The following is a 14,719-nucleotide window of genomic DNA, read 5'->3' as shown; positions in this document are numbered from 1 at the left end:
TGCACCGGGGGTGTGTGGGTGCTATGAGGAGAGAATCAGTGAAGCAATTTGGGCGGGGCAGTTGCCGAGTGGTGGTTTGTTTGGTGAGGACGGAGAAAGCGCATCGGTCGCATAGACAAAGTCGACAGTCCCGCGCTCCTGCCCGCCAAGCCTAGCCTGAAATGTTCACCCCAACGAGGAACAGCTTCACTCCACCGCCAACCACGACACCACGACACCACGACAGCCACCTGCAACCGCTTCTTGACCACATCCGCAAGCGCAATCAAACACCCAGCTTTCTCTTCTCAATCACGAGAAAATGACTGGACGTGGAGGAGGTACGTGTATAACTTTACATCGTTTGCGACAGCTGCTAACAAGTATTAGGCCGCGGTGGTGGAAAAGGTACGAAACAAACAGCCCAAGCTTGCGCCGCATAGCAACAATACTAAGACTTGCGCAGTGCTTCTCCCACCTATCAACTTCATCTTCAAGCTTCTGCAGTCGCGCGCAACCATCTCAGTATGGCTCTACGAGAACCTGGGAATGCGCATCGAGGGAAAGCTGAGAGTGAGGATGCCTACAATGGCCCTCGCAGCAAAATGCTGATTGTGGATAGGGATTTGACGAGTTCATGAACCTTGTGATTGACGACGCGGTCGAGGTGACCCTCGCCAATGCGAAGAAAGAGACGCCCGAGGAGAGGCGCAGCATTGGTGCGTACATGACCCAGAAGCGCAGGTGCACCACTAACGGACGATAGGCCAAATCCTGCTCAAGGGCGACAACATCTCCCTCATCCAACAGCTACAATAAGCTACAACGGAAGACGACTCGACTCGAGGAAGCACGTTGCGATACCCATGAAATACTCAAAATGAAAAGCGGCTGATCTGGGTTGTGATTCGATATGATGGGCTATTTTGAAAAGGCAGAAGGGCATTGAAGCGCTTCAAGCACTCGCGCGGTGGAGGACGCCATCACCCGTCACCAAGGCGTCAAGGCGATAATCGGACGTGTCCATTGGGACCGATTCATTCGGTGGAAGCAACTGCTCGGTCAATGCGAGACCGACTTGACGTGGTTAGTTAGCCCTCGGCATACGCAATACCAGTAGTTCTTACCGCGAAAAGGCATGCGCGACGCTTGGTGACATCGAGTCAAGAAGTAGTCGTAGAAGCCCTTGCCGTGTCCCAGACGACCAAAGGTGGAATCAAAGGCCATGCCCGGCATGATGATGAGATCGAGGCCGTCTGAGACATGGGTCATTTCTCCGTTTGTGATGCCTTCGCCGCCAAAGCAGTTGGCACGTGATGCGATTGAGTCCTTGCTGGGAGTTGGAATGCCCCACTTGTCAGGCTGTAGTGATTCAAAGTCGCTCATCGAGTGCAGTTGGACCATGTCCATGATGGACTTTGGCTGGCCGTCTCTCGGAGTGCTGGAGTTGTAGGTGTAAGGGATGAAGACCTTCTTGCCCTGGCTGAGAGCATCACGGACAATGCTGCTCGTGGAAATCTCGCCACCAGGCATGGACAGGTATACACTTATCCTCTGCGCGGCATGGTATTCGGGCATGGAGAGCAGCGTCTTTGTTGCATGTGATGCTATCAACATGAGCAGAAATAGCGCGGCATGTGCATTGGGTGCATACATTGAGAAGCAGCTGCAGCCTCGGGCAGGTCTGTCAAGACGCCCTTGATCTTCTTCCTCAATTCGGTTTTCACTGCTGCGAGTGATGCTGCCATGATGCACGACGCGCGCAGGTGGTGATGATCCAAAAATAGTAGCACTCGGCGGTATTCGATACTTGCTCCAAGAGAGGTCGAGGTTTCCCCCGTCCCGACGACTTGGTGGACGGATAGACAGACCACTGCCTTGTGACTATCGATAAGCTGAGGCGGATGTCGGATGCACAGAAGCAGCGAAAAGACGCAAGTGCATGCGCGGACAGTGAGGCGGCGCCGGCGATCTGCACGTTACCGCGGACCCCTGCAAAACGGCGCATTCCAAGCCAAGCAGGAGGCGGCGGGCGGCGAGATGGTAACTTCGCAACTTCGCAACTTCATCACCACCTGAAACCACCACCGCACTCTCAACGACCTCTTTACCACACCTCACGCGCCCCTTTCCCGCCTCTGCCTGCTACCGACCGTATACACTCGCTTACTTGCGCATTCGCACTACCTACACATAATGGTGTCGAGGATAGTCGCGCTCCTGCTCTCAGGAGTCGCACTGCTGCAGGTGCAGGTGCAGGCGCAAAGCGAGCCCTCGACGGATCTGATTGGCACGTGGACCAGCAAGTCCAACGGCACCATCACCGGCGATGTACGCATCTCGCTCAGCAAATACGCGAACCGGGCATATCGAGGCTAATACGCTCAACAGGGCTTCTACGACCCCAAGGCCGACCATCTCATCGAACCCAAGCACACGGGAATCAGCTACTCCTTCTCGGCCGACGGCCACTTCGAGGCGGCATACTACCGCGCCATCGCGAACCGTACGTAGACCACGGCCTGCGCACGTGCTACGCATGCTAACCAGCCCGCAGCCCAACTACCCAGATGCCCAAAAGGCATAATGCAGTGGCAGCACGGCAGCTACGAGAAGCTCGCCAACGGCAGCCTCCACCTGAAGCCCATCAAAGTCGACGGCCGGCAACTGTACAGCGACCCATGCCAGTACAAGAATTCCGTCTTCACGCGATACAATGCAACTGAGAAGTTCAAGGTCCGTCCTCGACACCCCTAAACCCTTAAACTGCCCACAAACGCAACGAATCAACATGGAGAGATTCTAACCCGCTGAAACAGGCATACCAAGTCTACACGGACACGTACAACAAGCGACCGCGTCTCGATCTCTTCCAGGCCGACGGCGCCCCCATCATGCCTCTCTACCGTATCTACGACACCCCCAAGATGCTGCCAACCACGACGCTCAACCCACTCACTACTGCCTCGCCCACCGCCGCCAGCAAACTCAAGCGCTCTCTACCTCACGAGGTCCTGTTCAAGCGCACCGAGGGAAACACCCGCGCAGACCAGTGGTGGTGGTTTGGCGTGCTGATGACCGCCGGCGGCGGAGTCATGTACTGGTTCTTCTAAGCGCTCAATGACGACAACGTGAGAGCGCGGCGCGCGTGGCATGAAGATAGACGGATCACGGTGTTATGGAGTCAAGATTGTTCATGTTAAGCTGTCTATGTCTTTTGGATTCACGGCGTTGGTATGGGAGAGCTATGGAGCATTGCAGAGCAGCGTGAAAGCGTGGGACAGCATATTGCATCATTATCACACCCCGAATTTGAGCTGAACATGTAAAATATCGTGGCAACATTTAGGCTAATTCGATTTTGTGGCATCGCGTATCATTCATCTCCTTAACCCTGCGTACCGAATATGAGCTTTTCGTGTCCGATGATGTCGAAATCCATCTGTTGCTGCCGAGGGTTTAGTATATTTGACTTGTCATGTCATGTTGCTCGTGTCGTAGGATGGTTCGAGATCCCTCTTGTGTGTACGTGTGTTGCCTCGAAATGACGAGTGCCCAAGTCCGTTGAGGTCGATCACAATGAGCTGTCGTAATCTTGCCCTGCTGCATGGTTGTTCCAACGTTTTATTTTGCAGCCAGCAGGACTCGCATGTTGTCTTGTGTTCTTCTCGTGTTCCATGCGCTTTCCCTCGTCTTCGTTTCATATCACTATTGGATCTAAGCCCTTCGCATATCTCTTCAGTCCGCATCTGCAACTCAGCAATGCCCCCTCAAAGTCCCACTCTCTCCATACCCGCGCGCAAGTCCTCCTCCGTGCCCAGCAAATTCATCGCCCACGTCCCAGGCCTATTCTTCACCACAAAACCACGTTCCCGGTTTCCCTGTCCGCCACCAATCGGACCCCCTCTTTGCAGTGATGCATCTTCCTCATCCTCATACAGCCTATCCCTCGGTACTTCTGCCACTTTGTCTTCCTTGAGCAGTGGCCCTTCTTCTCCTACTCTTTTAAGGCGACGTTTGTAGGGCGGTCCACGCCCCATGGCCGCCGCTCTATCCCACGCCGTTTCGCATCCCTGAGCGATAATACCCGCTGACGCCCAGCCCGTTCTGCGATCAACGTCAACGAGACGCGTGATGAGCCACTCGCGCTGTGCGGGTGCTTGATACTGCACGCCAGCGAAGAAGAGCGAGAGTGAAGACTCGGTCAATACTGCTCCCAGCGATGGCGACAAGTCCTCGCCCGCGGGAAGCTGCATGCCGGCTGTAATGCGGCCTATAAGCATCGCGTATGTTTTTGTAGCTGGTGCACCTACACCTGCAGCCATCTGTGCTGCTGGTGGCATGGCTGGGTGTGAGCGGAGAAGCATGATCTTCGCTAGATGCAACAGACACCAGATGATGCTGATGTCGTAACTTCGGTGGATCAGAGCTGGACCAAAGGGAGTCATGTTTCCTGTACCGCCTGGGACTGGGGGATAGGTGTCTGGTGGTAGAGGCGCAAACGACTCCGTGTTGGTCAAGATGGACGAGACAGTGTTGTGCGCAGCAGTGATCGTTTCCCACTCTTCCATAGCAGCTTGATATGCAGCTGGCAAATCGGCGTACTTGGGATGAGGGGCGCTTGGCGTTGGTGGTGAGCGCTGATAGTTGGGGTTCGCGTAAGTGCTGGATAGAGGTGCATGTGGCCCACTCGGGGCCATGCCCAGGAATTCTGGCATTGCAGGCGGTGGTGGACCTCGTGAAGGCTCTCTCCCTTGACTGGAATTGTCCGTTGGTGCAGATGGTGCACCTTGACCACGACCAAAGCCTGGGGGTGATGGCCTTTTCCATCCAGGAGGAGGCGGTCCCGTCCATCCCGATGGCGGACCCTTCATGTTTGATGGTGGGCCCATAGACTTGTTAGAAGTTGGCGGTTGGCCGCCCGAGCTTGCATTTGCAGTTGACGGCGGTGGTCCCATGCTGCCAAAACCAGGCATGCCTGGCCGAGGCCTCCAACTACCGTCTGCATCTACTTGTCGAATTTTACGGGCGCGGTCTTGGACCGTAAAGTCTGTTATACGGCCAATGAGAAGTATCATGTGATCGTGTGTGCCATAGAGTGCGTCGGCGCGGCCAAGAGGAGCTCGTGGTGGACAGTCCGACCACTTCCGGTATGGCAAGCTTGGAATTATCAGTAAGTGTTTTGTAAGACTTGAAATGGCAGCTTACATCAAAGGGTTACCGCTAACAATGCTCTGAAAAGCATCATGACGGGCGTACCACCAGTAAAGATCCTGGAGAGTTTCAAAGGTTTGCAAATCGAGCTTGTCCGGCAAATTCGTCTTTGTCTCGTATCTGGCGCCAGTTTCCTCGACAATCATACCAAAGTCGTCATAGTTGACTTTCTTGCCAATAATAGCGCTCACGAGATTCTGGTCTGGCATCATTGCACGCTCTTCCAGCGTCTTATTGAAGTGCTTTTGGTCGATAAGTATTTCTGGGTTCTGATAGGGGAACTGTCTGTCTTCTGCATTCTGCGCGGCTTTGAGGCGTCGAGCTTCTCGAGTAAGTGAGCGGAAGTCAAGTTCAATGAGGAGTTGTGCAGCGCCGACCAGATGAGTCGACCATTTGACATGTTCCGCAGTCCATACTTCGTAGTAGGCCAAGAGCATCGAATTCGCCAGCGTTGAAAGCGATAGGCGTTTCTTTGGATGACCTAAGCTACGGCTAAGACGCTTGAGAGAGTATGCGTAATGCTTGTACGATGGAGTAAGAGATGCTCCTTGGAGCCGCGCAATTTGCAAGCTCGCAAGTGCTAGCATAGCATGTAGAAGTCCTTGATTTCCGAGGGCTTTTAGAGGAAGGGTATAGGTCCACAGGGATTGTTGCTCAGCAGGTATGCTGTCTTCGAATATCATCGTCGAATTTCGGGGGTTCCGCTCGTAGATGGACACACTTGGACCGGTCTATAGATTGTCAGCGCATGATCATAGCACCTGTGTCCTGTTTACTGTCCGAAGGAAGGCACAACTCTTCTCAGACGCCTTCGGATCTACAAAAAGACACGGCATGACATGATGAGAGACGTACTACATGGATGTAATGAGCGAAGACGCGCGCAACCTGGAGATTTCTCAGGGGACTTGCGGCATACTCGGGCTTATAATTTGTCAAGAGACCTTCATAGATGAAAGCATCATGTCGTCTGACTGCAAGCTCATTGGCATGCTCATGGTGTATGCGACGGATGATGTTGAACTCCTTGCTCGCAAGCATATTGTCTTCGTTATCCCGATCCTCCGCGTCGAGCATTTCCTCGTCCGACTGAAGATCCCAATAGTCATCATCCTCATTTTCGATCGCTGCTTCGTCGAGGACTTGCGTTGGGCTGACGTGATCGATGCCGCCGAAACCACTCAGTGATAGCTGTGGCTGACTTGGCTCAGTTTGCGGTACGGACGGATTTTGTTCTGGCAAAGTTGACACGTTAGCTATCATTGCCATAGAAAGTGAGGGGCACGAAGTGGTCACCTGTACAGGCTACAAGATTTAGGTTGGGGCACTACACGGAGACTGTGATGACAGGGGGGTTTGCACGGTGTGAAGAGAAGAGAAAATTATATGATTGGACGCGGAAGGGAGATAATAATAGTCATTGCAAGTGAGACGTATGTAACTAAACATGAGACATACCGAGAACGGGCTGCTGCATGTACTTTACATCCGGTGTCAAATCATGAATGGGTATCTGAGTAGAAGAATAGCTAGAATGGTTAATGTCATCACGAAGAACTGCTGTCGGGTAGTTGTATGATCCATATTGGCTCATAGCTGCCGAAGTACCTTGTATGTGCTCCATACTGGACTGTGGATGGCTGTTATATCGCTGCAATACGGGACGAGCTTCAGCGTATGTATTGTAGTGGTCACTCCGTGGTGACACACTAGAATATGAGTGGTACGAGTTTTGGTCGTCCGCTTGGGTTGCGGACTGGCGCCGATAAAGTGATGAGTGCGAAATATCTTGAGAGACGGCAGATGTTGTCTCGGCATTCTGGTTGTACGATATGGGCAACTGGGGATATGCAGTATGGTCCTGGCTATATCGAGGAGAAGACTGATAGCTGACAGTCGGCTCGTGATTATATTGTACTGGACTGGGGTGTCCCGTAGCATGATGAGGAAAGTATGATGCTGCAGGTGACATCTGTGGATGGTGACGTGGCGAGATGAGTGGTTGTTGATGGTGTGGTGATGGTAATGGATGCTGATAGCTCGTCCCTGGAGCATAGTTGTGAGGATCCACTCCAATAGCTTGCCGGGATGTGGCTAGTTGTACTTCTGCACTCGATTCAATAGCGGAGAAATCGAAGCTGTTCAACGGCCGTGGCTGGATCGACAAGAGTGAGTCGTCTTGTGATTGATGCGGATGATAAGACTGGTTTCGAGTACCAGGAAGCATCGAGGTGTGGTACTGTATAGTACTGACATTACCAGGGTGGTTCGGCCAGTTTTCAATCGGAGTCTTGAATATGACCCGCTGGTTGTAGCCCTCGCACTGACGCTTAGACTTGATGCAGTTGGCGCAAGTAGGGCGTTCTTCTCCGCATTTGATGCGACGTTTTCGACACGTGAGGCAGCCGGTCTTTGTCCTCTTGCGCATCTTGCTGCTCGCTGATGTACCTGGGAAGTTGCCGGTCGGAGAAACGTCGCCGGCGCCAGCTGGGGGCGAGGTCATCTGTCCGCTTTCCATGGTCCTAAGCTACGAGGAAGTGTAACAAAAGGCTCAGGTCTACCGAATAGGCGTTTTTGAAAGAGCGATCGATGTGATGGTGAGCGAGGCGAGACAAGACCAGGCGGAAAGATGTTGGCGCGCTGTGATGCGGGTACGGCGGAGCGAAGAGTGATTGGCCTCTTCAACAAGTCGATCAGCAGTCGAAAAATTTCCTGCGGGGCCACAAAGAGTCCAGCATATATGAGAGACAGCTCGTGTGCCAGACGATAGTGAGGCTGGTCTTTAGACGACAGTGAAGGTGGACGATGCTGAGGTAGTACAGTAATAAGACTTGCACATGAACGTCAATTGACTAAGCCCACGGGAGCTATGTGGAGAATGGGCGTCTGCGTTAGTTATACAAGAGGAGGCAGCACGTACCAGGTGTCAGAGTCCGCAGCTGGCCTAAAGAATTGCAGGCGGCAAGCCGTCCGTTGACAGACAGGACGGACAAGGCTGTACGTAAAGTCGATGGCACCCCCAGAACAGAACAGAAACAGAAACAAGTGGTCTGGACTAGGACACAGGCTATGCTCGATTTAGTTGAGCAAGGTACATGCGGATCGGTTCAGTTGCTGTGGGTAGAGAGGCAGCGGGAAGCGGTCACACGGACTGGTAGAGTGAATTGGTGCAGCGCAGACCAAGAACATGTCTCCATTCGACAGCAGTGGTGCGAGGTTCGATCGAATTGTGTGCCACTGAACCGGGGTGCGATGGCTGACGCTAGGACAGTGGAAGGACCGCTTACAGGGACAATGATGAAGGATGGGCGGCTGTGGTCTGTGAGCAACCCAGGGATCATGGATCTCTGGGCGGACGGACCACGAGCAAGGAGCGCTCCAATCGCGGGATCAGGATCTGACGGCAATCTGCCCAGAATAGCAACGCGATATCACAAAAGTTAGATGGCGGGAATCGTGTGGTCGCGAAGGTAGAATGACGGTCTGCCGAGAGGCTAACGTTCATGTTTCGCTATTGTCCGGCTTCGGAACGACACAAAGAGTCCGCTTGCCAACGCCGAGGCCTTCCCTCGTGGAAGATAAACACCTGGGCAGCAACCGAGTCACAAAACAGATACCCGGGCTTCCCCACCACGGGCATGTTGCTGCTCTCTGCTAGTTCTCTGGGCAGGAGTCAGTAGCAACTGCACGCGGGTGGAGGTGTACGCCATGGGTGGAACGTGGGACTCGGAAGGCACCTGGTGTCGAACTCTGGCGTCGACACACGCGGACCTACCCCTGGCAAACACTGCATTACGGACGCACGACAATCTTTGCTGGTCATGGTATTGCTTTCCACGAGTATGCCTGGGTGTCGCGCATGCGTTGGGTGACGACCTCCCCTGAATGCACCAGCTGAGCTTCTGCGCAATTGAGGCACCAATACGTCCCGTCGCAATCCAGTCGCATTCGCATCTCGCCGGCACATTGAGCGCGTTGCCACAATGGCCTGCTCTCCTCTCTCCACAGGCTGGGCTGCATCTGATGCTTGGCCGGCTTCCCAAGGAATAGAGCCTCTTCCAAAGCAGCTTAGTGTTGATCGACCTATGGCGTCGCTGTGCACCAGCAAGCTTAAATCAATCCGCCGTCGACCCATGCCTCCACCCATCCTGCCGGAGCATGACCCGTAGTCACGCATCGCCTGATTTCCTATTCAGTTCAGGGGCCTTCCAACGTCACTGACATGTTGACTGTACGGAACCAGAGATAACCCTGCGCTTGTGGCTGTCCCAGAGCCAGCTGAAAGGTTGTCATTCCTGGCAAGCACGTCCCGCTTTCTTTCCCGTTCGGGACACCGTGATGATTTGCGCCCAGGAGTGCGTGGACCTGGCAACTGGGGCCTCTGCAGCCTGATGATATGACACTCCCATTCCCATAACAAGCCCGCCGGCGGCTGCCCGCCATTTGCGCCGCTTGGGACCTGCAGAGCGTAGGTATCCGCCGCGACGGGCATCATGCCGGCACATTTCTTTACTGGAGAGTCGCTATTCTTGCCCGAATGTGCAGTCAGCTGGAAATTTGCACTAGCACGTTGTAGGCAAGAAGACTCTCCTCCAGGTCAATTATACAAATCCACGCAAAGATCAGCTGGTGTCCGATCAATGCCCACATTCCCCACAGAGATGTGGACTTGGCGGCTCCGCAGTTCATAAAGTGCCTGGAGTCGCATCCATGAACACTAATGCAGTATATGCATGCCGCCACCACGAGACCTGGCACCATGTCCCAGGCCCTGGGTCAAAACTCAACTTCGCTGATGGACAACGACTGACGTTGTTTTCGGAACCATCACACAGCACCGGCGCCGATGCTAAGGTACCTCTAGTCACCGTTGTGGTTATCCATCTACACCTTCGAGCTCGCTTGGATATCTGATACCGTGCTTGGTCCGTTCTTTCGGTATCGGACTATCTCGCACCGTCACTGCCCGCATTCGAACTCAATACGAACGTCAGACTTCAGGGCTAGCTCCCAGGTAGTGCTCAATAACAGGTCGGCTGCACGAGTCGCATTATTCAACTTCAAAAGCACTGACAACCTCAGGTCATTCATGCATATGGATAGGTAGAAGCTCGCAAGGTTTCGAACTGGGAGACCACACGTCTAAAGTGGCTGCGCCAAAAATCATCCCAACATCGGGGCATTGTTAGCTACCGAGTAAGGACAGAGCTCATGCGAACGATCATTCTCGAAAGCTCTCTTCAAATTTGTGCGATCTTGAGTTGAATCTGGGATCGTGAACCAAGTCCTACTCAAACTTATGAGATCATTTCTATGCTGCTCGTGGAAGGAGATCGACACAAGTACCCGCCCGGTTCTGATAAGGCACAGCGCAGATTGTGTGCCCTCCCCATGCAAGAGTGCAGGGGCATACACCGAAGTTGTGGCTTCCACGAGACGGCTCAAGGCTTGAGTGAACGGCGACTACAAAAGCCCACCAGCGAAACCATTACTCAATGCGGAAATTTTAAGCGATCTGGACCCTCCGAACCCTAAAGCTTGAGCTTTACGGATGCGTTGAAGCGATGTCCACACCCGTCATTAGCGCCTGAGCTTGGGTCAATTGCTGACTGGCACTTCACATGGCGTCTAGCCGAGTTCGCCATCTATTGCGAACGGCACGTGATTAAATACATTGGACAAACATTGAACGCGGTAGATGCTGGACAGGGTCAAGGATTTAGTGATATAGTGAGTTCCTGCCAAATACCTATGGTATTCACTCTGATAAATGATTATAGCAGCCCACATATAGCGCTCGGCATACTTGTGAAGCCAATTGCCTGAGAAAGTTGGCCCATGGAAAAAATAGTGTACACTCCGAAAGGTAGCCGAATACAGTCCTGCATCGCCTTTCGTTCTGCCTTATTAAAAATCGAGTCAACCGATGCTAGCGGCTTTCGAGGTACATATCCGTCTCAGCTGCATGTTGTCTGGCCATGCAGGTGATTGCTGGATCATTGACTGGTCACGAAACCTCCTCGGACTTTGACATTCTACCGACAGGATGGTTAGACTATTTCCATGTGCGACTGCACCTCATGGCATGCCTGCTGTCTTACCTGCATAACCAGGAATAGATCTGACAGCATGCCCTGCTGTTGGATCCATGCCCATTGAAGCCCAGTGAGCTCAGTGCATCATCGCTTACACCACTGACTACAGTGCCACACATGCCTTACATTGGCGCAGCACTCCTAAGGATTTTCCTACCAATTTTGGCCGTCGGTAAATATCACGGCAATCGACCTAGGCATGTCGACTAATGGGACATGAAGCAAAAGGCAGCTGTTCCTGCAAAGGCTCATTCCAAGGTCGCCGCCTTTACCGCGTTGAGGGTTCACGGTCTATTCCAGTAGTGCTACTCTGACGACCGGATTTTTACTAGCAGGCTCCCTGTACTCCAGCATATGTCCGTGGGTTCCCAAGATCTGGCCTTTGGGATTCGCGGGACGGCACGAGCATCCGATGGATTGTTTTTGTCGAGAGATCCTGGCGAATATTGCGCGCCTTATCCGACCTTGCAGTTGTCCTTCGTATAGCATTGCTGACTCGAAATGTGTCAGGTTATTGCAGAGCCACGCACTTGTGTCGCCATGACGTTACATTCACGCTACTTCGAATATCAAGTTTCGCGAGAGCTTGCTTATCGAATACATCATACTACTTCTGCCTCTCGACTCATCTCGAACGCTTGGGTCTGCTTTGATACCTCCTTGACCTCGTACGGATGCATGAGCCGTCCGTTCAGCGCATCAAGTGGTCGTTCCCACCACAGGTACCCGAATTCAACAAGCACAGGAACCCACGTTGCGAAAGCCAAAATCTGCCCAAAAGACCACTCTGTGTCCTTGTTATCGACCGCAGCACGTTTGTCCGTGTAGCTTTGGAATTGGATAAACCAAATCAGACACAACCACATGCTCACAAAAGCGAGGACAAGACATGTCCACCACAGTACTCGAACGATCTGCTTATACAACTTCCCTGCTGACGAGTGTCGCAATCTGGCAACTAAGGTGCCGACAAGGTAGCTCGTTATCCCCAAGAGAAGCGAGCCGGCCAAAGCCCAAGCAAGAAATATCAAAAGGACCAGTTGATATTCCGCGCGCGTATTGATGCAGAGTACTTCCCAATCGGCCTGCTTCTGGTACTTTTTCCACTCAGCACCGTTCATATTATGATCAAGTTTCTTGGGTATGAATGACAAGACCAGTATAATGATGATCAGAACGTCTACGAGCGCCCACAGCAGGATCCGGCCTCTGTTTCGCCTGAGCATATCTGATGCAGCAAGTTGCAGAAGAACTACGGGAATTACTGAGCTGATTGGCATGAGTATGGTAAGGGCCCATGCTGACGCGATGAAGGTGAAGTTGTCCACAGTTTTCGCGATAGACATCAGCGAGGCGGATAGCATGGCAATCGCGAAAACAAATGAAGCGTTGAGGAAAGCCAGAGTCGAGTGTTGCAGTGCAAATAGCGTCCGAGATATCAGTCCAGCTCTACTCTCGGCTTTTGGGACCTTGTCAAATCGAATGGCAAGTAATGCACCGACGTAGAGTGACACTAGTACTGCTTGTATCAATTATGTCGCTAGCATCTGATCTGGTCAGCCTCTAACCTCCGTCTTTCGAATTTGTCGTATTCATACCCCTCGACCAGCGATATCCGAGTTTCCCTCGAAGCCCCAGAGAGGACACAGTTCGTTTCGGCATTCCGTGAAATTGATCTCGAGTGCATTCTGTACAGTACGTGTTCCCTGTAGCCACACGAAGAGTTCTCCTTCGGGTGGCTGACTGAGGTTGTTCTTCTGCAGATGATCCTGCAGACCGTCTCGTACAGCAGAATAAATTTTAGGACGCTGCGAAGGGGGCATCCTGTTCAGGTCCAGATCCCATAACGTAGCTGCCTGGCTGCAGTTGAAATGCAAGTTCATGGCCAATGTAGGCACCCAAGTGTAGTTGTTGAACGTCATGCTTCACCGAGATACTGCATAAACGTCAGGGTGTTGTAGATTGTACTTCAAGTGATGGGAGTTGCTGCCCATCAAATAAGAACATGCAGGGTACGACACGACCATGCAATGCCAACTAGGCAATGAAACATTCTCATAGATGCCTAGCCGTATGAGCGAGGTTTTCCTTCAATGTTAAGTCTGCATTTGCCGCGCCTGTGGGCCAAGTCACAAAGACGCACATTTCATTGGTCAATGCTGATTTAAGCGCCGGGGTGTAAATGAGGCTCAGACATGCAGACCCTGGATTAGTTGAGCTGTGCATTAAGAAACACTTGAATGTATGCAAGAAAATCACTCCCAAGTATGCAATAGAGCTCGACCCAGCTCCAGCGTATGTCTGCATACTGCAAAATTTCATCCTTTCTAGACTTCACATATGCAGAACAGTATGTTGACCACATTGCTCACCTGAAAAGTATTGGGGCTTCACTACCGAGCCTTATATAATTGGACAATTGGTGGCTCTTGTCCAAATTTAAAGACAGACGCGATTGGAATGCCTCAGGTCGACTGGCGCCTTTCCCCCTCGACTTCATCTCTTCGAGAAAATATCGCTCGAGGATAACCTCAGACCAATAGTCATCGACCGCAGCTGGGTTGTCTACAACTACGCCATCACAGCTTCAGCATCCTGCCTTACCGAAGACATTGTTTTCACCAGACTACTAGGTGCTCTCTGCTCAATCGCGCTTTCTGTTCATGATGAAAGCCATCGCCGTCGTCTCGCATCCGAAATTCGACTCATAACGCAGTGCCATGCCTCAATAGTATGAACCAAACACTCTCCGAGAAGTGGGCAACTTCCCACTGGCTGCCGAAATCTCCAATGCTCAAATTCGTAGATCTTGTCAACCAGGGGACGCGCTACACAATGCGCTTTTGCTCAACCTCTTCAAAACGTAACTCCCCATAAATTTAATGTAACACTATAATAAGGATAGTCCTATAGCCAGCGAGGTTTTGTGATGTGAGATAATAAGCTTGGAAGGTTCGGCGGCGTGGATTGCAAGGGGAATATGCGTGGACATTTTATCACGGTCACATGACGAAAGTTCTTTACCACCAGAGATGATACATATGTAACCATGTTCGAATGCTGAATTGGAACGATTGAGCTGGAGATTGCTATAAGCGTGAAGAAAATAAAGTTCGGCACATGCATCGTTCGTGGCTTCCTGACCGCGTCTGGCCATTAAAAAAAGTCCGTCGTCTCGGTAGTGGGTTTGCATCTGAAAAGCATTCGATCACTCTTCTCGCGTTGGCGAGACGCGATAGCAGCAACATCGAGCTTCTCGTATATCTGCCCTCGATCGGGAGGGATCTCCAAGAACGCTTATACATGAGACAAACGCGCAGACAGACCGAAGGTGTGTCACTAGATTAAGACTAGACAAATGTTTGTAAACAACGTATTGTGACATTGCTACTCTACAGCTCTTCGGCCTCTATGAAAGTATACAAGTAGAA

The 14,719-nt window shown here is 52.2% G+C and overlaps 7 protein-coding genes across 7 annotated transcripts; 2 read left to right on the top strand and 5 right to left on the bottom strand.

The window, feature by feature from the left end:
* Positions 1–218: 218 nt before the first annotated feature.
* Positions 219–1,119, top strand: SNOG_13667 (hypothetical protein). The gene is made up of 5 exons (XM_001803822.1): positions 219–320; positions 370–387; positions 446–552; positions 602–698; positions 746–1,119. The coding sequence occupies exons 1-5, from the start codon at positions 302–304 to the stop codon at positions 796–798; spliced, it is 294 nt and encodes a 97-aa protein (XP_001803874.1). The 5' UTR covers positions 219–301; the 3' UTR covers positions 799–1,119.
* Positions 935–1,727, bottom strand: SNOG_13666 (hypothetical protein; the record flags this gene model as incomplete). Its single annotated transcript, XM_001803821.1, has 3 exons — positions 935–1,033; positions 1,087–1,586; positions 1,634–1,727. The coding sequence occupies 3 exons, from the start codon at positions 1,725–1,727 to the stop codon at positions 935–937; spliced, it is 693 nt and encodes a 230-aa protein (XP_001803873.1).
* Positions 1,728–2,175: 448 nt separating this feature from the next.
* SNOG_13665 (hypothetical protein) lies at positions 2,176–3,092 on the top strand (the record flags this gene model as incomplete). Its single annotated transcript, XM_001803820.1, has 4 exons — positions 2,176–2,310; positions 2,371–2,478; positions 2,578–2,715; positions 2,799–3,092. The coding sequence occupies 4 exons, from the start codon at positions 2,176–2,178 to the stop codon at positions 3,090–3,092; spliced, it is 675 nt and encodes a 224-aa protein (XP_001803872.1).
* A 275-nt stretch (positions 3,093–3,367) lies between these two features.
* On the bottom strand, positions 3,368–3,588 carry SNOG_13664 (hypothetical protein; the record flags this gene model as incomplete). The annotated part of the gene is made up of 2 exons (XM_001803819.1): positions 3,368–3,427; positions 3,529–3,588. 2 exons carry the CDS (start codon positions 3,586–3,588, stop codon positions 3,368–3,370), a joined length of 120 nt encoding a protein of 39 aa, XP_001803871.1.
* Positions 3,589–3,749: 161 nt separating this feature from the next.
* Positions 3,750–6,462, bottom strand: SNOG_20151 (hypothetical protein; the record flags this gene model as incomplete). The annotated part of the gene is made up of 3 exons (XM_001803818.1): positions 3,750–4,644; positions 5,188–5,663; positions 6,049–6,462. The coding sequence occupies 3 exons, from the start codon at positions 6,460–6,462 to the stop codon at positions 3,750–3,752; spliced, it is 1,785 nt and encodes a 594-aa protein (XP_001803870.1).
* Positions 6,463–6,563: 101 nt separating this feature from the next.
* Positions 6,564–7,735, bottom strand: SNOG_13663 (hypothetical protein). The gene has a single exon (XM_001803817.1). The coding sequence runs from the start codon at positions 7,709–7,711 to the stop codon at positions 6,635–6,637; it is 1,077 nt and encodes a 358-aa protein (XP_001803869.1). The 5' UTR covers positions 7,712–7,735; the 3' UTR covers positions 6,564–6,634.
* Positions 7,736–11,890: 4,155 nt separating this feature from the next.
* On the bottom strand, positions 11,891–13,210 carry SNOG_13662 (hypothetical protein; the record flags this gene model as incomplete). Its single annotated transcript, XM_001803816.1, has 2 exons — positions 11,891–12,801; positions 12,895–13,210. 2 exons carry the CDS (start codon positions 13,208–13,210, stop codon positions 11,891–11,893), a joined length of 1,227 nt encoding a protein of 408 aa, XP_001803868.1.
* Positions 13,211–14,719: the final 1,509 nt, after the last annotated feature.

The sequence above is a fragment of the Parastagonospora nodorum genome, assembly GCF_000146915.1.
Source record: "Parastagonospora nodorum SN15 chromosome Unknown scaffold_27, whole genome shotgun sequence".
NCBI lineage: Eukaryota > Fungi > Ascomycota > Dothideomycetes > Pleosporales > Phaeosphaeriaceae > Parastagonospora > Parastagonospora nodorum.
Note: the sequence above shows the minus strand (reverse complement) of the source record. Positions and strands in the feature narration are given on the sequence as shown.